General features: G+C 33.9%; 1 protein-coding gene across 7 annotated transcripts in view; it reads right to left on the bottom strand.

The window, feature by feature from the left end:
* NAV3 (neuron navigator 3) overlaps positions 1-25,670 on the bottom strand; it is a 503,910-nt gene that overhangs the window by 104,659 nt on the left and 373,581 nt on the right. For 3 of the 7 annotated variants that reach the window (XM_087968023.1, XM_087968027.1, XM_087968024.1), the window contains exons 7-10: positions 24,417-24,485; positions 21,209-21,348; positions 14,996-16,013; positions 7,820-7,935 (exon numbers count right to left, since the gene is read on the bottom strand). In XM_087968023.1, coding sequence (XP_087824149.1) covers positions 7,820-7,935; positions 14,996-16,013; positions 21,209-21,348; positions 24,417-24,485 — 1,343 coding nt within the window. Of the gene's footprint in view, positions 1-2,297; positions 3,213-7,819; positions 7,936-14,995; positions 16,014-21,208; positions 21,349-24,416; positions 24,486-25,670 lie in introns of those variants that run through there. The other 4 variants (XM_087968029.1, XM_087968025.1, XM_087968026.1 and 1 more) reach the window with 2 other exon arrangements.

Here is a 25,670-nt window from a genome sequence, read left to right as displayed (position 1 = left end):
AATGGTAGTCAAACTAAATGTTTTGATAACAATCCTAAAGTTTAGCGCCTCTTTGTTGGGGGTTTGCATTCCATTCTCACACTTGTGTTTTTGAATTTGCCAGACTCTGTTTTGGTCTGGCACCTCTGGTTCCTGTTATCCTGTCACCCCACTTCTATATCCCCTTACTCCTCCCTTTCTCCTTTTATGGCATGATGCTATTGAAGTGAAGCAGGGCTAAAGCAATGCAATGGCACATCTGACAGGATCTCGTTGTTTGAAGGTATCAATCAGGTGAAGGATATAAAAATTTCCCCAAAACATTGGATATACTATGGAACACAGTGAAGGCAGTCAACAACAAGTGGAGAAAATATGGCACAATGACATTACCAAGAAATGAATGTCCCTTAAAAATTGATAAATAAAAACAAGAATCAGAGAGGGTTCCAAGAGACATATAGCAGCATTAAAAGAGCTGCGGGAATTACTGGCAAGTACTGATTGTGACAACAATCTCCCATATTCTTCAGATGTTTGTGAGATAAGGCAGCAAGATGGAAGCCTCTTGTTACAAAGAAACATATCCAAGGCTGGCTACATTATTTTGCAAAAACCTACATGAAGTCTGACAAAAACACATTGGAAAATGTGTTATGGTCTGCTGACACCAAGGTTGAACTTTTGAGCCATAATTCCAAAAAGTATGTTTGGCACAAAAACAATTCTGCACATCACCAAAAGTACATTATACCCACAGCGAAGCATGGTATGGCAGCATTATGTTTTAAAGATGCTATTTTTCAGCTGGAACTGCTATAATCAAGTTTTCAAATGTCAGTAAATTTTGGCACAAAACCTTCAGGCCTTTTGCTAAAATGTTGAAGATGAAGACAAATTTCATCTTTCAACACAATAATGATCCAAAGCATACCTCTAAATCAATGAAAGACTGGCTTCAACTAGAAGAAGATCAAAGTTGTAGAATGGCCCAGCCAGAACCCAGAATCCAATTGACAGTCTACGGGTGACCTGGAAAGGACTATGCACAGGAAATGCCCTGGCAATCTGATAGCACTTTTGCAAGAAAGAGCAGGCAAAGATTCTGAAGCAAGATATGCCATACTGAAAGGCTCCTAGTCTAAAAGACTGAATGCTGTGATTAAAAACAAATGCCTCAACAAACCATTAGTTTAATATCCCTATATTCAGCATCACTTGCATTTATCTAAATATATATATTTGAATTGCAACACCCTTATTTGTCTGCAAAAATATAACCAAGAGATGCACATATATTGTACATGTGTACATCCATATCTAGATATATATCCAACTATCTCAGGATTATGGAAGTATGCTGTATAACAAAAGTCAAAGTTAGAAACAAGTTTTTTTTCTCTGATTCATATCTCAGTAACAAAATCAAAAACATAATTACTTCCAGACTTTTAATCTGAACATTGTGTAAAACTAGGAAACTTGCAAGAAAAAGCCTTAGCAATGGAATACAGATTTCCAAAAATGTACTTCTATAAAATTCTTGAATCATTTTGAAAAGACATATATCTGAATGGTGATCAGAAGTACAACTGCTTGCAAATAAGTGCTTTACCACCCCTATATTTTTGATAAGTCAAAGCAACCGGCTTGCATCAATATAGATCATCTTCAGATACAAAATTCTGCTTTAATGACATTATATAGGGATGATATTTTTGAATTAAATATTTTGAAAGTAGAGTAGAAGGTAAATCATGATATTGCCTAAATTAAGAAAGCCTTAGTAAGTTTGATAATTAAATTTTTATATTAATGACATGGAAAATTATTAATACAGAATAAAAAATAGTTGTGAATGAATTGGCAGTCATTCTGACAAGATGTAATTCACATTAATATTTAGAGCAAAAAAACAAAGAGGCAACTTCATACCATCCTTTCCAAATTTAGGTAGACAGGAAAGCAAGCATGACTGTCAAATACTCCCATGTGTCAAGCTCAAACAGAAATCAAATTGCTAAAGTTTTCCTATTTTGCTGTTTTAAGATTAGCTTAATATAGCTATATTTTAAGAAGAAAGTTGTGTGTCATCGTTGGCATGCCTTCAAAATGCCAAAAGGTTTTTAATTAATGAAGTCAGTGAATCTAACAGAAAAAAAGAATGTGATACACCCTGCTTCGTAATACTATATAGACACAAATGTACTGTAAGTATGTTGTAAAAGAATAGTAAGATTAATATTAACCAAGTCTCTTCCATGCAATACATTATTGCTTAGTAACTATTTTATCATGTCAAACAGAAGTTAACTTACCCAAATAATCATTGTAAAGTGCTTGTTCTAAGTCTCCAAGCATTGTTATTATAACATCTTCATCAAGCTGTGCAGTCCCTTCACGTAAACAACCTTCCTCTTCCACCACCCAGTTTTGGCCAGTAATTTTTGACTTAAAGGGCACATCTTCTTCACCCATCTTGCTTGTCTCCCCTTGAACAGCTTCATCAACCAGGTATCCTCTGATCCTTTTGCATGAGGCTCTGGGTCCAACAGGTGGTAGTTCTTCCATTTCCCATGGTGACTTGTTGCTGGCATGGTAAAGGGAGTGTGCTGATTTTGACAGTGTTTTAGAAAGTAAGCCTCTACTCCCAAGCTCTGACTGATGAAGAACCTGGCTAGACTTGGAGGCACTGCCAAACCAGTTTTCTCTGCATGAAGATCTCTTTTTTTCGCCTTCATTTAGGAGAGTAAGATTAGTCAGAGATTTTTGTTTCTGGAGACAAGCACCTCTGTTTCTTGCATCCTTGCCTCTGAACACTGAAAGTTCAGCAGATCGTTGCATAGTTTTATCCAAAGGCTCAACACAAATTAGATTTCACATTTCTAGCTGCAGAGAAGGCAGGATCTTTCAGCAATAGAACTAACCTTTCAGCAGTACCCAGTTTACATGCCCTCATTCCTCCGGTGTCAAAAAAACACAGCATAAGCATTCCAGAGTGCAGGCTATTAAGACTAGACAGGCACAGTCATTTTGATTCTTTCCATCCTAAGCTAGTCTTTTCCAGTCCTGTTAATCTGCAATGCTATAATAATTTTAGAGGAATTTCTTTCAAGCAGAAGATAGTTGCTTAAACAATCTACTCCAGCAGAGAAATAAACATAAAAGGCGGTGATGTTTCCCTCTTATCATCCAATCATCATTCTCCTTTAGATTGATAGGACTGCATCACTCTCTGTGGCTGCTGTTTTCTGAAATCCAAAAGTAAACTGCAAGTGCCGATGACTGTCTTCTCCCAGGCTCCCTCACCAGATCATGACTGATTCCTGCATGCAGGTCTTTACTTTGGATGGCTGATAATTGCAGCTAAGCATGTCAGGGCTCAAATTAACCAAGGAAGCAAAGCTCTGTGAAAGCTTCCCTGCATTTTAGTATTCAACGTGCATTCCCAGATCTATGGCTTTTCTCTGTAACTGCAGTGAATGCTGCTGGCTGCCATGGCAGCAAACAGCCTGGCAAATTAAAACAGAAGGACCCAACCCTCTGCAATTCTACAAATCCTGAGTGTAAGGATACAGCATAAGCTAAATGGGATGAACACTTAACACCCTGTAATGCTTTCCTTCTTTCCTTCCTTCCTTCCTAAAGTTGAAGTGGCTCTTAAATCTTGCAATATACTGAACAAGTCTCTTCCTATAGTGTAATAGAGAATAAAGAAAAAGCAATATCCCTTTATATGGAAATGCTAGAAAGAGAAAAAGACTTTGTTCCTTTTATATAGTAGAGCTTTTAATTTCTGATACAGAATAGTTTATTATGAAATAATTAGAACTGTTAAGAAAAAATGAGTTTTTAAAATCAGGGGGTGGGGGGGAATCAATGTCGGATGAAACTGTCCCAAAGTAGAAATTGTAGGTAGGGGGGGAAAGCATACAGATTTGTGCAAAATATATATGCATAAAGGTACCTTAAGAAGAGACAATATAGTTCTCTTACAGCTAAAAACTGCAAAGATATATATGAGATATGAAAGGATGCACATGTGATTTAAGATTACTTTTGATTAATCTTTAGCCCATATTTAAAAAATAAATCTTATCTAATAAGCTGAAATACATTTGTAACACTCAGCCTCACTTATAGATATACAAAGCTTCCAGAACAAAAATAATACTAATAAAAATGTTCCTACAAATAAAAATGTGATATAATGAATTTTTATTAACTTTTTGAAAAATTGCATAATTTCACCAAAAAAAATGTTGGCTTTATCCCAAGGTGCATGTACATACCTAGCCTATAATATGAAGTGTGTACCAATTTCCTGCCAAATCTCAGACCAGGTACAATTATAAATCTCTATTCTACTGAACATTCTAACTTGCTAGCTTCAGCCTTAAAATACCATTTAGACTTCCTTAAACCATGCTTTGCATTTTGATTAGTTCTGACTCTAATAATAAATTTCCCAATTTAAAGATATTAGATATAACGTGTGATCTTGGTATTTTCCAAAAAACATGATGGGAGAAACAACATACCTATATTAATTTGCAATAATCCAGAAAATCATGCATATAATTCATGGATAGTTTTTGTATTCACGTTAAATACTTTAGATGAAACAACTAGATTATGAATTAATTGCATTCAATCATAATTCATAAAATGCAATATATCTTCCAAAATGACAGTGGTTTTGGGATTTCTTCTTGCAGAGAATTTTAGAACATTTGAAGCAGCTATTCTGCTTCAAATCTTACTCTATTTAGACTATAACTTTTGTTCTGTTACCCACATAAGGTCTTAAATAAAATATATGACTCAATGGAGCATGTTGCTTCTGTCAAGATATATGAACTATTGCAAATATTTTTTTAAAAAAATTAATTTTATAGATCCTCATCAAGCATTCTATCCATCTGCAGTTATAAAGGCACAATTAGGGCTCCATCTGGCAAGTATAAAAGATAGAAATGTGTAATTAACCAAAACTTGTTTTTTGGGGGGTAATTTATAACACAAATTATATATTGTTTTGAAAAATATATATGACTGAGTTGACCACTAAATATCTAAAATTTGCAAGTGTATTTCAAGGTACCCTAGACTTTACTTATATATTACTGGAATATTGCCTTTAATCAAAAATAGTGCTACACACACACACATCTGGGTTGAATAAATAATAGCTAAGTCCACAACATTGTAGCATATTTTCTCAAATAAGAGAATATAACTGCATAGCATAATATTTCAATAGATACTCATTTATAGTAGATAGGAGTTGAGCAATGGTGCTGGCACAGTAATAAATTAAAGAACTGAAGCAATAATGAATACAAATGCAAAACTTTAAAGAAAAAAAGCTCATCTTTCCAAGGTATAGAAGAAATTATTTTTGACGTTGGATTACAACATCATCCACACAAATATACATTTTTACTATCTGTTTGCCTGCCTGCCTTTCTCTCTTTCTGTCTCTCTCTCTCTCTCTCTCTCTCTCTCTCTCTCTCTCTCTCTTTCACTCTCTTTCACACACACACACACACACACACACATATCAGGCTCATGAAAAAAAATCAAGGTCAATTAACCATGGGTGAATTTTGTACAAAGCAGCAGGCAAAACAGTCAGTACTTTTCTTTATGTTTTAATGGGTTTCAGCTGCGGAATATACAGAGAGAAAAACAATGAAACTGTTCAATATATAAAGTAAAAACAAAATGATAGCTTCCGTCCAATATTAATATCTACTAATGGAGCATGTAAATGTCATAGCACCAGGGGTGGGATTCAACTGGTGTTACTACCGGTTCGGTAACTACGTTTTGCGCCGGCGCATTGTGCAACAGGGTCACATAGTGTAATAAGATTGTGACTGGGTTAGGGACTTCTGTCCTCACTGTGAGTTGTGTTGGGTGGGGGAGTGCATGAAGGAAGGTTCAGCCAATCTCATTGTACACATGTTGTACTTTGACAATAAAGGTAGCAATAAGATCCACCAAAATATAATTGTGCTAGACATATTGAATTCCTCTTTTTTTCAAATTTCATTCTTATATATGTCACTGGAAATAACATTGGCTTGAAATCCTAATGTATCAGCATACTAGTATATGCAGACATATTAATAAAACTACCTACTTGGAGACACAAAATATTTTAATGATTTTTTTTAAATTAAATCCATATAAAAAGGCCAAGCAGATTTCCATGGAAACTCACAAACACAGTTTGAAGGTAATAGCTCCTCTTGCTAATTTCTGTCTTGAAATCTACTGTTTAGTTTCCTCTAATTCTTGTACAATATAAAAGGAATAACATCCTAGTTTTTCACAGTACAAATTATTAAAATCTATTGTGTTCATGTGTAGTGACTTTTTAAAACTAAGAGTCAAAGGTAATTTAGCCCCTGCTCGTATAGCAGTTTCTCATTTTTTGATAATTCTGTATTTTTTTCTGCAGAATTCTTTTGATAATTGTGCAAATAAAAATACAGAGACTCAGTTCTAGAAAGCATATCTGCCTGATTTAGGTGAAAGTCTTCACCTGTGCCACTATGCTACTACTTCTCCAAATTTCAGTTGCAACATATGGAAGTAACATCTCATACTGAGTTCTCAACCTACGGGCCATGGCACACTACTGGTCCATGGCCTATTCACAACCAGGCTGTGTGTGTGGCTGGTTGGTGCAAGTGCATGTGTGTGGGTGCACATAGCCCCACTAGCACCAGCATCGCGGATGCTCCCAGCCCCACTCATGCAAGCAACAGGTGCTCACAAATGCGCCTGCCTCCATCCCCTCTTTTCCTTTCCCCTCTGCTTTGGGCCTCCAACCTAACAAGGTTGGGGAACTCTGAGTTAGCGGATTAAATATTTGCAAGCAAGCCACAAAGCTCAGAGAGCATCAAGAATTCCACAGATCACATGAATGTCCCAGGAAGTAGAGATAATTTATAAGACGCAAAAAAACAATGGTTTGGAAAATGATGAGAATTTTTAATCCTATACATTACTATAAAGTTGTGAAGTAATTATATTAATGTAATTGTTTCAGACATCTATTCTGAAGAATTTTTCTTCAAGAAATAATATCAAAGTGTATTGATATTATTGAAATTAATGATTAGTTGTTGCTTACATTGTCCTTCATTTAATCCTCTGTCCATAAAACTGTGCAACACTTAAGCAGTTAGATGGAAGGAAATAGAATTTTAGTTTTAAATTGGTTTTTGTCCCTGACAATTTTAATTATGATCTGATTAATTGTATGGGAATCAATTTCTTATCTTTTTAAAAGGGTAAAAACAAACAATACAATGAAAAAAGTCAAGAGTGTTATGATAATTTTGAATTATTTTTAAGCCATGCAGTTGAAGCCAAAATTATAAAGGAACGGAATTACAGGTAGTTCTCAACTTACAACAGTTTATTTATTGACCAAAGTTACAATGGCATTGAAAAAAGTGTTTTATGACTGTCTTTCACATTTATGTCTGTTGCAGCATCCCTATGTTCACATGATCAACACTCGCATGCTTGGCAACCGGTCCATGTTTATGATGGTTGCAGTGTCCTGGAATCATGTGATTAACTTTTACAACCTTCTGACAAGCAAAGTCAATGGGAAAATGAGATTCAATTAATAATAAAGTTACTAATTTAATACCTTCAATGATCCACTTAACAATTGTGGCAATAAAGTTCATAAAATGGGGCAAAACTTACTTAACAAATGTCTCATTTAACAACATAAATGTTTGGACTCTATTTAAGAATGGCCATAATAATTCAGAAATATATCACTATTAAGCAATGATTATATATTACTCACCAGATATTTCCTCTAGACATTGCTTGGCAGTTTTACTGTATGCCAAATCCAATTTTGTAGGACTGATACAAGAGTCAGAAGATGGGATAGAAGAACTATCGTTTTCCGAATGAGCTCTGGAATTAAAGAGATGGGAGGTAATGTCTATTACTTCATAACAGTGATGACTTATAATTCAGCATATGTGTTCAAAAATAGAAATATCATTAGCACTTCTTTGTAGGGATCTACAGGATAAAGTGCTAAACGGTTAATCATGAGTATAATATTGTATTCATATGGTGGAAATAAAGAAAATATACCATCAAGGTGTATTTGACTAGATTAATTCAGTCAAGGTGTCAAAGACAAAATATTTCTAACATCTTTCATTTCAAGACAGGAAATGAGACAGGGGAAAGATAAGTAAATCAAGCCACTGCTTAACCACAAATAGGCATGTATGTATTCCAAATGATTTATTCTAGGAATTATATTACTAAAAATAATATCAAACAGAAAAACAGCAATGTTGCTAGTTAAGACTAACAGTGAAATGGGACATATATTGCAAATAAGAACTAAGATATGATGGTTAGTAGACTGTTATCAATGGTAGAAAAAAATAAAGAGTTGCAGTTGATGGGAAGTGTAATTTCATATATCTAAAGAAGTCACTTCTTCTGACAGATGCCTTTGAAGCTTGCAACCACTGAATACATTTTCATTACAACTATTATACGGGATTACACTAACCAGTAGGAGTGCCTTTAGATAGTATTACACAAATGTGTATTTTAACAAAATGCTATCAAGGTCACAAAAATTTTATTAGACAGCTAATTCTAACCATAGTTTTCCTCTGAAAAATTGAAAATATGAATTAAATATCTAAACAATAAATACTGTGATCCCAGATTCACAACTGTGCTAAACTGTATCAACTGACCCATGAAGACAGTACCCAATAACCCAGAATGGGTTAAAATTAAAAGAAAGAAAGTACTTTCCTTCAATTCCCCTTGGGCATTACTTATATTAATTCAAAATAATTTGAATTTATCTTTTCACAAAACAAATTTTACCTCTGTTCACATGAGGTCAGTTTATTTTCAAAAAAAGAAATTTCATCATTTACAGTCTCTAAATTTTTTAAAAATAACATTCAACCAACTAGAGGGCACCTTGGAAAGCTTTGTTGAAAACATGTCTTTTGCAAAATAACAACCTGTCAATTCTGCTATATTTATGACTTCCAGGTTGCTTATCTAATGTTTTTCTTTTTCAAAAACAGTCTGCAAAGGGTGGGAAAACATAGTTCTGAGCCATATACACGATCCTGCAGTCTCCAAGAAAATATGCAGCAGATATTTTCTCTCATGTTTAGTTTTAGCATCTGCTTGCATTGTATCAGGCAGTATGTGAAGCAAAAATTGTGGCTCAGATGTAACATTAAGGTTGGCATCATGCTCTAAGCATGAGCTTGGCTAACAGACTCAAACGATTCATTTTGCTCATCCTTTACATATCCTGTCATAAATGAATCAATGTCATTTTCTGATAAGTCTTGAACCAGGAATCCAGTGATTTAAAAAGAAACACACACGTTCATTTGTACTTTATTAATTTAAGTAATTGGGATATGTCACAACTGGGCGAATTTGGGCACAATATATTCAAAGTCCCCCCTCCCCCTTCTGCTTTCCTAATGTGAAGCATGACGAAATATTATTGTGCAAGGATGACTTCATTTAACAGATTTTTAGGTTAATGTAAGTTTTAAATGTTATTATTGTCTAGTTCTTTATAATGTCGCATCCCAATTAAGTATTACAAATCTGAACACTCAATAAAACTCAGCTGTATTTCCCAATGAATAACTAACCAGAAACTCTCTTGTGTTGGTAGATAAAAAAATCTATCATGATTTTTTATGAGTGTCTGTTCTATTTTGCTTTTCTTATTTTTTTTTAACTTTTCTCATTTTCTTTTTTAACATTTTCTTTTAACTTCTTTTTTAACCATCAAATCAAAATTCTCATTACTCCTTTTATCTAGTTACTACTTTGACATATTATATTCCTGGGACATGTTATGTAGTCTGTCCACTATTTACTTCCATAAGTTAATGATTATTATTGCTAAATGATGCTCACTGATTGAGCAAGAACTTGGCTTTATATTTCTATTCTGAAAATCCATTATTGAACAATCTTTCTCACAAATATATCTTACCCATTGCTCTCATATTCCAAAAGTCTTGTTGTTAACATGTGTTGCAGCTTTCTGGGATTTCAAAGCTTCAATAAGATTGGATAGGGGTTTTTTTGGTGTTCACAAATGTACATAACTATAAAACATAGTTTATATAATATAACAATAAAGAATATTAGGAAAATTGGAACTGAAATCATTTACTTAGAGATGAGTTAAGAAGTTAGGATGGGGAATTCAAAAAGAAAAGCATTCCTTGATTATTTTCTTGGTTTTTAAAAAATTGTGTTTCCATTTACTATATCCTAAATCTGTATATCTTTACAGCATATACAATTTAAGATAAATATTTTAACCAAATATATATATAGGGAAATAATTTATCCTGTTTTGCTGAGAATCCTAGCTTTGAGGGCAGAGTTTGGCATGTTGCCACTTTAATTTCGCAGCAATGACTACAAGTGACACAAACTGTTAAATTTACTAGCATGCTGATGTCTCTAATTTGCCATTTTAGGGATAGAACAGCTTGCAGTAAGCTCAGAATTACAGAACTTGTGTGTCAACTATATATCAAAAGTCACAGAAGTTATAGTGAGTCTTGAAAGGAGATAAAGTAGATTTATGCAGGAAAAAAAATAGATAATTAAACATCAATCAAAATGGCATAGCTCACTGGTACCTTCCATCTTTTCAGTACTTGCATTGACAATTGAGCAATATGAACCAATTCCTGAGTTCAGTGTGGAACATTTCACTTAAATAGCACACATGTTTTTTTCAGGGTTATGGGCTATGTCAGTCTGAACCATCTGAGCACATAAATATCTATAAAATCAAACTGTGTCCTTTAATGAATAGACATTTCTTTCCATTTCAAATTCAATCTAGAATACAGGAAAAATATCAAAGGAGAAAAATCCAACTTTTTTTCCAATTTACTGGAAAAAGCAGCAAATCAAGATAAAAAAGCAGCAAATTTATAGAATTGTAGGCCTTCCACCTGTGGATGAAATGACTTTGTGCCATTTACACAAAGTAACATAATCAGTAATAATTTATATCAAGAATTCTGGTTACTATCAATCTCTCTAATTCTTTAATTTGCATACACAAGCAGCTATTTTATATACTTTGATAAAGGGTGGCTTCTTAAATGAATTTTCAGATAATTTAGTTTCTGACAGTAAAACTATATCAGCATGGTTGCTTATTTGAAGTACAAAAATATGAATTATCAATGATCACTCATTCTCATAAATTAACAGTCTAATTTTCAGCCTTATATGTGACAATAGTGTTAGAGTCTAGAAACACCTTTAAAAAAATGTCATGGGGTCTGGAATAGTATTTTCACAGCCTGAACACCTATAATAGCATCATGTTATTTTAGCACAGAATGGAAAAATATAGGACATAAAATTGGTAAAATGTTGAGGTAATTTCAATAGACATAAACTGAGAAAAATTCAAAATCCAGCATTAGCAAAAAAAAAAACAAAAAAAAAACCTGGAAATTGTTTTCAAAATTATCTACTTCATCGGTTTCTTCTTTTTAAAAAATGAAGCATGTACTGGAGCATTTCCTTGGGGAAAAAATTCATAGCAATGACAGCAGAATGCAAGTGCTCACATTTTTCATAGCCTAAAAGAAGCCATGAGTCTTCACTGCTATTTTTTATCTTAATGAAACCATTGCTAATTATGTCAAAATCTGTGACCCAACTTTTATTTGAAAAAAGCCTGTGATTTTAATTCTTGGTGACAAATATGTTATTTATTTAAATTCTGAGATAATTATAAAAATCCTGACATAGCGCCTGTTCCTCCATACTTACATGGGATGCATAAATCCAAATGTAAATACAGTTTTAATGATATGTAAATGTTGGATCATTTACATATCATTAAAATCTTTCTTAAGATTTGTTTTCTTAAGGCTGAATGTCTACTGGTCATGATAGTTACAGAATAAAACTCATTGTCTTTGACTTATTGAGGAGCACAATTCTGAGGATATAATCCAATGAAACTCCATTGACAGATTTCCTATAGTCATCTAACTGGCCATTCCAAGAACAGAACAGGGATCTAAATAGATTTTAATTATATATAGCTTTTTCCTCTTTTCAGGAAGATGTTAAAATATACTCCATAATAAATAAAGCACTTCAGTCCCTTATGGTTGGTTGATATTTGTGCCAATTTGCAGCATTAACATAACATGCAGATGACATAATTGTTATCATTAGTTCAAATGACATAAATTGCTATAGTGATATTTTCCTGTTTAATGGATATTCTATATCTATATATTAAGGCAAATTGTCAGTTAAAATAGAGTTTTACAATAAGCAATTTTAGAAAGCATGTGAAACATAAATACATATTTATTAGATTTTTAAAAATTTAATATGTTGTTTATTCTATGAAATGACCATATTTTTGCTCTACACGTAGGTTTATTATTACCTTCTCTCATGACAGCAAAAACAAATCTTAGGGGGGAAATGTAAATTATTGAATTATTGCTTGCAAAATTGATGAAAGTCCCTAATCAAAATCAGATTAAATCCAGCAAACACTGGCCTTCAATAATACAGAAGGTTCACACTAAAAGATACTTTCTCCAAGTTTATCCAGAAACCGCTATGTCATTTTAAATTCCACTATTGATGCTACAGAAGGAGACTAACTAGTTGCATAGAGTCCACATGTAGGCAAAATGCTAAAATAATTTAGCAAATAGTAATATTTTATTATTGTAAGATCATGAGCCTTGGTGGCACAGTGGTTAGAGTGCTGTACTGCAGGCCACTTCTGCTGACTATCGGCTGCCTACAATTTGGCAGTTCAAATCCCACCAGGCTCAAGGTTGACTCAGTCTTCCATCCTTCCGAGGTGGGTAAAATGAAGACCCAGATTTTGGGGGGCAATATGTTGACTCTGTAAAACTGCTTAGAGAGGACTGGAAACCACTATAAAGCAGTATATAAATCTCAGTGCAATTGCTATAAATAATAATTAAGGTGAAATCAATACAAGTAATATAGGTAATATTGGAAGTAATACAACATTATAATTATTAACATTGTTGAGATGGGAAAAGAAAATGTGACAGCCTTTTCATGAACATATTTGATAAATATATCAGCAGGAAAAACAAATCCAGCAACACAAGCTTCAAGTCCATTGTGCTAATTAAATTGCTTAGGAAGATGTCTCCACATGATCCATTTTATATTTTTCCACTATTTCAAGTATTTATGTGTATGTATGTATGTATGTATGTTTGTTTGTTTGTATATATATATGTGTGTGTGGTGTACATATAGAATGTATGTATGTATCTATGTATGTATGTATGTATGTATATATGTATGTATGTGTGTATGTATGGTATTTAGGTTTCTTCAGGTATTTTCCCATGTTTTAATATTTGTGCTTTTTAAAAGCACAAATATTAAGACGTGGGAAAATACCCGAAGAAACCTAAATACCATTCATATAAATATCCACAAAAACATAAGAATATATATATATATATATATATATATATATATATATATATATATATATATATATATATATATATATATATATATACATATACATATACATATACATATACATATACGTATACATATACGTGTGTGTGTGTGTGTGTGTGTGTGTGTGTGTGTGTGTGCAGGTCTTGGCGTGTTCGGGTCTTTTCCCGTGTAAGATTGAGAGTATCTTGGCGACATTTCGATGAGGTCCCACTCGCCATCTTCAGGCTGGTGCTTTCGGCTTCGTGCTTGTGTGAGCAAAGCGTGATCTGAGCTGCCGTCTCTCTATAAATACTGATGGGGAAGTTGGCTGTGTTGTCATTTCTTGATTGGTTGATGGAGTTGATGTTTGCAGATTGGCTGGCTTTTTCGTAAGAACAAGTGTGGCTGAGGTATTGGCTGTGTGTCTATCAACCTCCTGTGTTGTAACGACCTGGGTAATGGGCTGTGTGATGACCTTCTGAGTTCTATTGTTTTGACATCCTGGGTCTTGTGCTGTAATCTCCTGGGTTGTAATGACCTGGGTCATGGGCTGTGTGATGACCTTCTGAGTTCTATTGTTGTGACATCCTGGGTCTTGTGCTGTAATCTCCTGGGTCATTGGCTGTGTTGTAACATCCTGAGGTTTTGTGGTGTAGCCTCCTGAGTTCTGTGATGCGATATCCTGAGCGGGTGGCTATGATGTGACGTCCCAGGTTTTGGTTTGGTTCCGAGTTGAGGCCTGGCTGTGTGTTCATGGTGTGTGTCTGTTTGCTTGGTTTGGGAGTCAGGGTGTGTGGCAGCTGGTGATGCAGCTGTGGTCTGGTTTCTGGACGGTGGTTGCCTTTCGTCTATGGGGATGTCACAATAGAACTCAGAAGGTCATCACACAGCCCATGACCCAGGTCATTACAACCCAGGAGATTACAGTACAAGACCCAAGATGTCAAAACAATAGAACTCAGAAGGTCATCACACACCCCATTACCCAGATCATTACAACACAGGAGGCTGATAGACACACAGCCAATACCTCAACCACATATGTTCTTACAAAAAAGCCAGCCAATCTGCAAACATCAACTCCATCAACCAATCAAGAAATGACAACACAGCCAACCTCCCCACCAGTATTTATAGAGAAACGGCAGCTCAGATCATGCTTTGCTTGCACAAGCACGAAGCCGAAAGTACCAGCCTGAAGATGGTGAGTGGGACCTCATCGAAACATCACCAAGATACTCTCAATCTTACATGGGAAAAGACCCGAACACGCCAAGACCTGCATACCTATACCCATGAAAATCTACGAAAACACACACACACACACACCTATATTCTACTATCTATCATCTATCTATCTATCTATCTATCTATCTATCTATCTATCTATCTATCTATCTATCTATCTATCATTAAAGACAAGAATGATAAAGTGTGAGTAAATCCAACTTACCTATAAATAAATGGTGCTACAGTGGCTGTATTGGGATGGCTGTATTGTTGCTGCTGAGGAAGATGGACAATACTACTTCCTGGGACATGCCCACTGGCTGCAGCCATTGAAGGAGAAGAAAATGTACTACTAGCCTCTTTTCCTTCAGAAGATGAGAGACTGGAAGGAACATAGATTTTCTCATTCCCTTGGGATTTTGCCATAGATGAGGAGTGGTTTCCTTTTGCATTCCTCAGTTTTTCTGTCTCTTTACTTCCTGAAGATACTAGTGAACTATTCTGCTTTGATGTAGGTACTTTTGAACCAGGTTTTGGAATACCACTAGATGAAGGAATTAAACTTTCTTTCTTGGCTGAAGTTGCTTTGCTCCCCTTGGGAATCAGGCTTGCAATTTTTGAGGTCTTTTTGGTGGGTGTCTCAGGCATCTGTTCCTTTTCATCCTTTACCACCTTTTCAGTGCAAACTTTATTTTTATCTTTGTTCTTTTCTTCTTTATCTTTTGGCTGCAGCAAAGACTTTTTATTGCTGATATTTTTGCTTCCAGCTTTCGGAGGAGTTAATTTAGGGGATATTTTGGTGCTGTTGGTAGTAAATCCAGCAGTACTGAGCCCACCACTGAAGCCATCCACTTCAACACACTCTAAAAAAGCTTCATCATCCTTTCCACTGTTAGCAGGGCCTGAATTTGATGATGACAGAGGGGGCCGTAAAACAGTCCGAGCATTAACCAGTTTGAATTTCTCTAACATAGATTTCTGCCCAGATGAAGGTGTTTTAGGAGCTTCAGAAAGAGGTGGCTTTAGCCTGTCTGCAGGTGGTGTAGGTGAGGTTTCAGGGCTCTGCTGCTTCACAGACAGCATGGTAGAGGTGGCACTGTGTTTCACATTCATTGATTTGCTGCGCCAAGGCTTGCTGGCACTTGGAGAGGGGATGGCAGAGACCAGCTGCTGCCCAGTGGTGGTGGGATGCTGTACATTTCCATTTATACCTGCAGATGGGTGAGGACCTTTGGGTGATTCTAGTTGGTAAGAGAGAGAAAGTACAAAGCATACTCAGTGTGCTAGTAACAAAACCTGCCCATGCAAGTAAATAACTGAATAACTGAAACAATAGTAGTATTCCAAAGACCCTACTAATGACTAAAATCATAAGTTAGTGCCAAATCTATACAATCTATAGAATTAACATTATAAGTTGCCCTCTTATTTAGGATGTGAGAAGCAAGTGGGTTCTGCTGATGCCAGCCATATCTACCTGCACTTCTATGTTTACCAAATCAGACACAATGATTTGCTATAGTACTCTTAATGAACCATCAAATTTGGGGAACTGTTGTAAAGGTTACTGTAGAAATCTTCCATCAAGCTGCATCAGCAGCCAAAGCCAGAAACAGTTTAATATAAAGATGACTAAAGCAATCTGACAAGAGATGGCCAGAACTAACAATAACAGCAAAAACAATGTCCACAAGAAAGGCATTTTAAAAACAATTTGGTCAATTTCAGGCTTTGAATCTACTATTTCTCAATAAAAAAGATTGAGCAATATGTTTCCATATGAACATGGTTTTGTTTGTTACTTAAAAACCAATCATTGTTAGTCAACGTAATAAGTTTTTTGAGAGGTTTGGTGTGTATATATTTTACAGTTTTAATGTTTTAGTATTTTTAATATATATTGTTCTCTACTGCTAACCCAATTTCATCCCCAGTAATAGAAGGAATAACATAATGCTCATTAATATATAACATGTTCATTTTACATCTACAACATATACAATAAAAAAATGAAATTAACATTAATTTGGAAGAGGAAGTAATGGAAGTTATGGTATTACATGGAATCTGATTTGTACTACATCTCCACACATTCAGTTTACATGGTACATGGTCATTATTTGCCAGGAAAGTGTTACAAATATTCAGTACAAGGATTTGTGCCAATGATGTAGATCAGAATAGAAAAGTACATGATTGCATTCAGAAAGTGTTAATTTCAATTTATACTATCTGAACCAAAGCTGAGATGTTGGAAAGTTCTATCCGGCAGCCTTTTCCAATTTGACATTTTCCAGATAGGTGAGATTTCAATTACTGCAATTTCCAAACAAAATGGCAAATGAGACTCGAATATATCATATTCAATATAGAAGTAATGCTGAATGGAGACTGAACTACACATTATACTTAATACATTGTTTGGTTTTCTACATGGAGTCATCATTTAGTAAGTGGCTTATATAGTGACCATTTGCAGATACAATAACGATGAAGAGATAACTTTGCATACAGTTCTTGCATTTATGACCTTTGCAGGTCTCTAAAGCAATGGAAAAGGAAGTAAGTTAATAAGCACAGCCACAATTTTACATAGTGACTGCTTTGTGTAATAACTGAGTTGCTGGTCCCAACTGTGGCCACTAAATGAAAACTAACTCTATATTATTTTAACTATTCATGATATTAAAAAGTGGTAAACTTTTTTTAGATTAAAAAAAAAACTTTCATTGTGAACACATTTATAATGGCATATTTGATTTTTATTTATGTGCTATTATTCACATAACCATTTTTATTTTTGTATTTTATGACAATTAGTTCTATCTCCAAGAACTAATTTCCACTCCTAGTCAAGCTTCAAAATCCTTTAAAGTTCCAACTCAAGTCTCTGGTTGATTTCAGTACTGAGTGTACATTTTCAAAGCCCAACAAGATTAGATTTGCTGATGAAACATACCACCAATCCCTCTAATTTGTGGCTATAATTGAATTTCACAGCAGAGCTAGTCTTCCCTCCTGTGAATGGTTTGGGAAACTACTGCAAATCTACATCTACAATATAGGATAGACTTGCTATTATGAGACTGATTTTTCCTAATGCTAATATTTTTAAAAAAAATCTGTTGCTATAAGGTTAAGCTGCATTCATCACAAATGATATAAAAAACAACATTCATAATATATTGAAATAATATAATTATTTTAAGGATTTTGTTAAAGACACAAAAATAAATAAAGACTCAATTATGGACAATTGTGCAAATTAATTTTCCTCTGAGCATTGTGTTCTTGATTCATTTTTAACTATAAACTGTTTAACTGTTTAAAATACAAATGAAGGCAAATATATTTTTAAAATACTCAAATTAATGGAGTATTAATTGGCAATTAAAATCCAAATATATAATATCTAAAATATTAATAAGATTTCTTATCAGTAGCAGGTAAGAAGATTTCACAAACAAGTTGTCACAACTATGATTATATAAATAATAATTCTGTAGTCGATATATTTTTCTTGCTTATTAAGTCATTCATTCAATCTATATATTGTTGAAGGCCACCAAAATTCTCAGTGATACATAAGATACAGACATCCAGAATAAGAGTGAATAAGTGTGTGTGTGCATGTGTATGTATATGTGTATGTGTGTGTGCGTGTGCAAAACTGCATACCTTCCAAGCAAATGACAATTGTGAAACAGTAATAGTTATTCTCCCACCAAGAATTCTCAAAGATAATACTATTATTTGAAGACATCTACTCCCACCTTGTGGTAAGCATAGTATGTGTTGTTTTAAAAATGTTGTATACTTAAAATTTCATGTTTCTTTACCTTGAAAATTAAGATTATTAGTTAGCATATTTTTATTAATATAATTCTATAAGTAATTGTGTTTAAAAGTGAAAGATATAGCCCCTTCCGGTTTGCTAGCTTTCGGTGGCGGCAGGGATTTGCCACTGTGCAATCCCTGCTGCGTTCACCGCCAAGGTTCCCCCGATCCATTTGGATCTGGGGGACACAGCTGCCCTGTAGAGGCAGTGGAAGATAGGGGATCCGGCAAGGGGTTTGGGGGTGCCGCAAACCCCTCCCCAGCTGGCTAAACTCCTTTTCCTGAGGCGGAGGAACGGCGGTCAGCAATGGCCGCCACGAAGAAAGCTGCAGCCGGGTAAGCAAGAGCAGGAGGGAGAGAGCTGAAAGAGAAGTGAAAGTTGCTTCTGGCTGGGACAAGACAGGAGAAAGTTATTTGGAACCTTGAAAGCTGTTAAGTATCCATTGTTCCTTGAGAGTTACAAGCTGCGAATACCCTAAAGGGAAAATTTTTTTTTTCTTTGTTCGACTCTCCTTCCTAAAGTGACACGGAAAAAAAATCTTTTTGGCTGTGAGTGGGAAGGGAGAGTGAAAAAAATCTGAGCAAAATTTGAAAATAAGAAGATTGCCTAGAATTGCAAAGAGTTTAAAAACTTCCAAAAATATACTTGAAAAGGATTTGTGATTACTTTAACCCCAGAAAGAGAAAGTCAAGAAGAAGAAGGTATCTAAAAGAAACAGTCTGTTTGGATTGTTTGGTGATTTTGGAACCTTTGGAAATTATTTCTGATTAAATCATCTGGGTGGTTGTTTGGAAAAACTTTTCTCTACACAATGGCATCATCTATGGATGAATTGGAACTTATATATCAAAAATTTGAAAGAGAAAAACAAGGAGGTGAAGATGGACTTGGCACTATTTTCCAATACTTAGAAATGGAGGTTTATATTTATGTGAAGCAGAATGAGGATGATGGGGATAAAGAAGAAGGAGAAGCCATCTTTGATGAGAAAAGGACTTTGATTGGAGAAGGAAAAAGCGGAGGTCTTTAAGATCTGGAAAAACAGGCCAAAAAGAGAAGAATAAGGTGGAAAAGGGATATTATGTTAAGAAACAACAGAAAGGGGAAAGCAGAATAAAGGGAGGTGGGGAGACAAGGGGTTAAAGAGGACAAGGAGAAGAAGAAGCAAGGAGAAAGGATGGTGGGGAGCAAGATATTAAGAAGCAAAAGTTTTTCAGAGATAATGGATAAGTCTTATTGTTAATGGGATTCTAGAAGGTACATAAGATTGCATTTTTATATCTGTATTTAGAAGTAATTATAGAAAATTAGAAATAATATGTAGTTTAAAATGTGATAAAATATTTAACATAAACAAGTGAAATTTTTGTTAAGAAAAAGGGAGTATTGTAATGAAATATGATCCAAGATTGTGATGTGGGGGGGGTAATAATCGTGAAAGCACAAGTGTTCCCACAAAGGCATGACATTCAATTGAAATGGATAAAATGTTTAAGATATAAATGATTGTCAATATTAATAATTAGAAGATGGTATATTAGCAAACCTTTTGTGAAATGAGATTTGAAGTAGAAGAAGGAGGAACATTTCAATGAAATATTGAACTATAATATGTGATGTGGGGGGGAATAATTTTGAAAAATAGGGCTCTCATAAAAGCATGTGATTTAATTGAAAAGTAATGAGTTAAATATCTAAGATATGAATGAATATCAATATTAATGAATAGATTTGTATTATTTTTGATAATATAGTATAATTTTAGAATGTACCAGACAGAATCCCAATGTAGGTTATCTATTTTATATTAAGTACTATAAATATAGGGGGAAAAGACAAAGGCATCATACTCCATATAGTGTATAGGAGAAGTACTTCTTCTTTTTTTTAAAGAAGAAAAATAAATGATTGGCTGGAATAGAACAGACAAAGAATAATAAATATTACGATATGAATTGAGAGGAGATAAAAAATAAAAATGAAATAAAATTGAGAAAATTTAAAGGAGAGGAGAAGTTATATAGAAAATTGAAAATGTTAAGAAGATATGAAATGGTATGTAAAATGAATATGGAATTCAATTTGTGTCTGTACCAAGAGTTTTAACCCGGGACTAAGCAACTTTCAGAAAAGAGATTTTTATACTTTTATGTTTTGTGTTTATGTGTATTTATGTACTGTTTGTCTTGAAAAATAAAACTTGTTTAAAAAAAAAAAGTGAAAGATATAGAATTTACCATAAGAAGGTAATATGTATCAGTATTTGCATATCAGTTAACACTGTTTACTGTTTATGATTATACATATATATTTACTACATCTATATAGTTCTTATTTTTAAATAGGATATTTTCACAAAAAATATCATTCTATATAGGATAAATAGGATATTTTCACAAAAAATGGTTTCTTGATTGACTAGTCAAGAAGCATTTATTTAGATTCAGACAATCATAGACAAAAAAATAGTTTTAAATCTGATTTTCCATTGCCATAAACTGAAGGCATGTTATATTTATTTATATATTTATGGCAGGAATTGTGGAGGAATCTCCTTAGGCTTCTGGTTCAATAACACAATATCTATTAAGCACTCACCTTTTTCATTTCCATTTGCATATTGCGGAGGTTTGTTTTTGTCAATGCTATTAAAGCTCTGACTTCTTCGATTTAAATTGGAAGCTCCCTGGACTTTGGTACTACTGCCTGCAGCTGGCACCCGTGAAGGCCCAGGAAGCCTAGAACAGTACAGTCAGAAATAAATGTGTTGCAGTTGTAAACATGTGTAAGGTAACATGGTTTCATAAATATATTCATAGACCTGATTAACAACAACAACAAACATGCATCTGGTTCAAGGTTAGTTAGCTACCGCCATGGAGTTATCAATCTCAAAAGGTACAAATGGAGGATAGATGCTGTATAGAAGCACAAACACATAAGGACCCTTTTCATTTTCTATTCACAGTGCACAAATGAGTCCCTGGATACTTCATATGCAATTCAATTTTTTTCAATTTTGTCTAAGATAATAAAAGTCAATCTTAGTGGAGAGTTTATTTGAGTAATACTCTGTCTAAACCACTTCTTATATAAATGCAGGTATGACAGCAGAGTAGCTATGATGGCAAAAACAACAAAGATAATTGTGGCATTGATAAATAATAAATATGTAAGCTTTAAGGCACCATAATACTCTTTGTTCTTTATCCTGTTTATAGATAGGTATTTGATAATGAGATTACTGATTTGTGTGGTTGAGAAGATTCTGTCTGGAAATAAAAATCGCTGTATTAAAATGAACCATCCATCACAGTTTCAGTCAAATATTGCATTTGTTGGTGTTTGCTGCCACCATCTGAAACTTCCTGGTTAGTAAAGTAAATAAAAATGCCACTGTCTACAAACTCACATTATGCTATGTATATTTTTCATGGCCTGGTTTAGTTATAAATGTAGAGATTTTGCAGCATCAATAGAATTTTACTAATATGGAAGTCAGATACTTTTGTTAAAAATGAAAATAAAAACCCCCTATCACTATTATCAATAACTCAAAGATAACACAGCATAAATAGAAAAAAAACATACTTTTAATATTTCACTGTGTCTGCCTTTTAACTATATCCTCTCCAGAAAATCCTGACCTTTTTCTACATAGAACTTATACATTATAAAAAATAGTCTTGAATTGCAACTGCTTATCTAATATTTCCATTTCATATTTGATTGCTATGATATAAACTGCAGTTTTATATGTCTCAGTGTTCAGCTTTTAGGAGAATATGTTCTGGTAGTCACTCTGAAGTTATTTTATCTATGCTACAAGAAGAGCAGATTGTTTCATTTCTAGAGTTTTTTTTAAACCTATGAAAACAATCTCCAACTACCAAGTCAATTATATTTAACTATGTTAAAATCCACGTGAAATATAAAATGTAAGGGCATTTTTCAAAAAATAGAAATTGAATAAATAAATATATTAACTCCATTTATTATTTTATTCCAACCATAAAATCATTTTAAGCAACCAAGGAAATGCAAAGTTTAAAGCAACAATAATTTACAAAAATGTACTTTTGATTAGAAGTTTACAAAATTCCCTTATACATTTATATTGCTGGACAAACTGTTAATTCCCAGACAGAACAAATTGTGAAGGAGACAAGAGAGTCCATAAGAAATGAGACTGAAAACCTACGACCACAGGTGCACAACAACTGCACTCTGGTATAGCTCATTTCATCTTAGCAACTCAGACAGAATGACTTAATCATGGACTACCAACTGATAGTTCATTGCCAGTAATGAACTGTTTTTCAAGGAATACACATAATCAACACAGACTGAACACAAAAGGAAGAACCAGGTGTCTTCCTTTAGAAAGTAAATGAACTGCAAGCAGTAATTCTAAATAAGAAAGCCACAAACCTGGGAAGAGTGACAGGGTTATACATTGACATCCAGGCTATAAAGAGCTGTACCATTTACACTGAAAATATGTTCTGTTTCTATTCACTTTCACAGAAATTATGCTTGCCCCCAAATACTTCATTTCATTTAAACCTTTTTAAGTGTCTTTGATATGCACTGGAAAAGCACAAATTGTTTTATTCTCGTACTTTTAATATTCCAGTACTTTTAATATTCAACATAAATACCATATCTACACAGATTGACAGGGATTCTCGACTCAAGGAGTATTTCCTATTCCAGTTTAGACACTTCAGGATCTCAATCTGCTTTACTTGTATGAATTGTACTTTAGTGCAAAGCCAGAGTCTTTTCTAACAGCTCTTCCTTTATGTGAAAAATGATAATGGAAAATAAATTAGAAGACAGTTGTATACTTCTATTCCCAACCCCACAGATTGCTATATTATATACAGGTCTGGTTTCTTTGTTGTAGTGTTTCAGAATAAGTACTAGTTGTTATTGTTGTTTTTAGTCGGATAAGAACTCTACTAGTCAATTAACCAAATTTTTTTTTTACTGAATATAATGGCTTGGTAGTAGGTGCAAAATTGAACGTACATAGTTTATTCAACAAACCAAGGTAAAAGGAAAAAAACAATTATCTGAATTAATGCAATGTGAAAATGTGAAAACCCAACCACTGTGAACAGAATACACAAGCCTAGAAATGAGACTAACAAGCAACCATCAGTTGCAAACAAGATTCTGAAGCACAGCTAAAATTATATTTCAATCTTTTTACCAGCTGTTTTCCCTCCAAAGATGCTAGAGTACAACTTAAAATTCTAAAACCTTGACTTGAATGTAGCCAGTTAGGATGCAAAATCTAAACCTCGCTTGGTACATGAGATCAAATTACTGCATCCCAGACAATTAGACATCTTTCAATGAGAGGAGCTTATTCTCTATGTGGAAAATTGGTTCTAGTCTAAATGTCTATTACTCCCAGCTAATACTCTTACTGCAGTGATTCAACACTTCTGAAGAACATAAAGGCCTCTTAGGTTAAACAAATTTAACCTTCAATTTAAATTGAATTAGAGCTTTTGAGTATAAATTGCCAATAGACACTGAACAACTCTTTTGAAATATTGATGTTACATTGCTAAGCTGCATCATAAGGATTTCTCTACAACTATCCTACTGTAAATTCTTTACTATAGTCATGGCCAGTTTTCTACTAATCAACAGAACATGCTGTAAAACCTACATCTGAAATATTATAATGAAATACCTTAATATCTATTGTGACTCAGAGAATAAAAATGCCAGTGGGCAGTGACTCTACTAAGCATCACTAGCAAGCAATAAATTAGAGATGTTAACTGACCTAGAAAGCTTTTTTTGACTGGTTGCAATTCCACTGTGATTAGACTGAGTTGTATATCTGGCTGTCAGACTGCATGAGAAGAAACAGAGAAATTGAATTAAAGAATGTTGTTGAGTATGCATAAAAAGCACAAACTTACCACCAACTGATGAGTTAATGCAGAACATGGATAGAACATGAGTAGAAAGCAAATTAAAGAATCAAATGTAATGTTAATAGACAGAGTTTCTAAAATACAAATTATGTTGCTCTTCATATTACTTATAGAGAAACGTCCTCTCAAATGTTGTAATTGCTTTAAACACTTCTGAAATCACTGCTGTGGAAATATTCTTAGCCAAAGAGTAGAAGATTATTTGTTGTAAGCACATCTCATGCTAGCAACATGGCAAGTAGTGAGATAGAAAGTTAAAGATGAAAATAGGTGCTGGACTAGGATTGACAAGAATGTAATAAAGCTAACTGAAAAGTGATGAAAAAGACAAGTGACATGACTTTGTTTGATGTATTAAATAACCTAGGATGTGATATGAATAGACAATTCATTATTTGGTCAACTTCTTTTTGAATTGCATCAAGTCAGAATGCTGGTTTTAAAAAGAAGGCAAGCTGAAAATGTAACTCTTCTAAAAAGTTTTAAAAAAACACTAGAGAGCTGATTGAAATTTGGCTGAGATATACAAAGGGAATATGCAGGCAGGCAAGGACTGAAGTGGAAAGCAGAAAAATTCTGCCAAACTGAGCTTTATCTAGATTGCTTTGACTTAATGCCTAGGCAAATTATGTATCTATTAGAAATAGCAAACAAAGCAGTGCTGTAGTCTAGCTATTTAGCATTAAGCAAATAGGCAAAAGTTTGGAAAATATCAGGAAAAAATTCATAGGATTTGGCTAAAAAACGAACTTTGGTATTTTTTTCCAAAGTAACAGTGTAACAGTAGGAAACTAGAGTAAAGAATACAGAATGCAGAAAGAATGGCAAAACAGCTTGATTCAGCATTAATTTGCTTATTTACTTGACAGTCAAGCAAAAACAAGACAAACCACAAAACCCTGTTCCATGACAATTTATATAAATCAGTCACTTTCATGTGATCATATTTCACATCAGCAAAAGCTCACATTTAGTTTCAGTTTAAGAGGTATGATTTTCTATATTCTTTTGGAAACAGAAAATGCTTCCATGTGGAATTAAAGCTAAGCAGCATTGAGATTTCTATGCATTGGAGAAGGGACTAAAATAACTGTGTTGAG

This window comes from Notechis scutatus, chromosome 6, assembly GCF_049901735.1.
Source record: "Notechis scutatus isolate UNSWTSFEM ecotype Mainland chromosome 6, rNotScu1.2, whole genome shotgun sequence".
NCBI classification, from domain to species: domain Eukaryota; kingdom Metazoa; phylum Chordata; class Lepidosauria; order Squamata; family Elapidae; genus Notechis; species Notechis scutatus.
The sequence above is the reverse complement of the archived record's forward strand: the minus strand, read 5'-3'. Positions and strand labels throughout refer to the sequence as shown.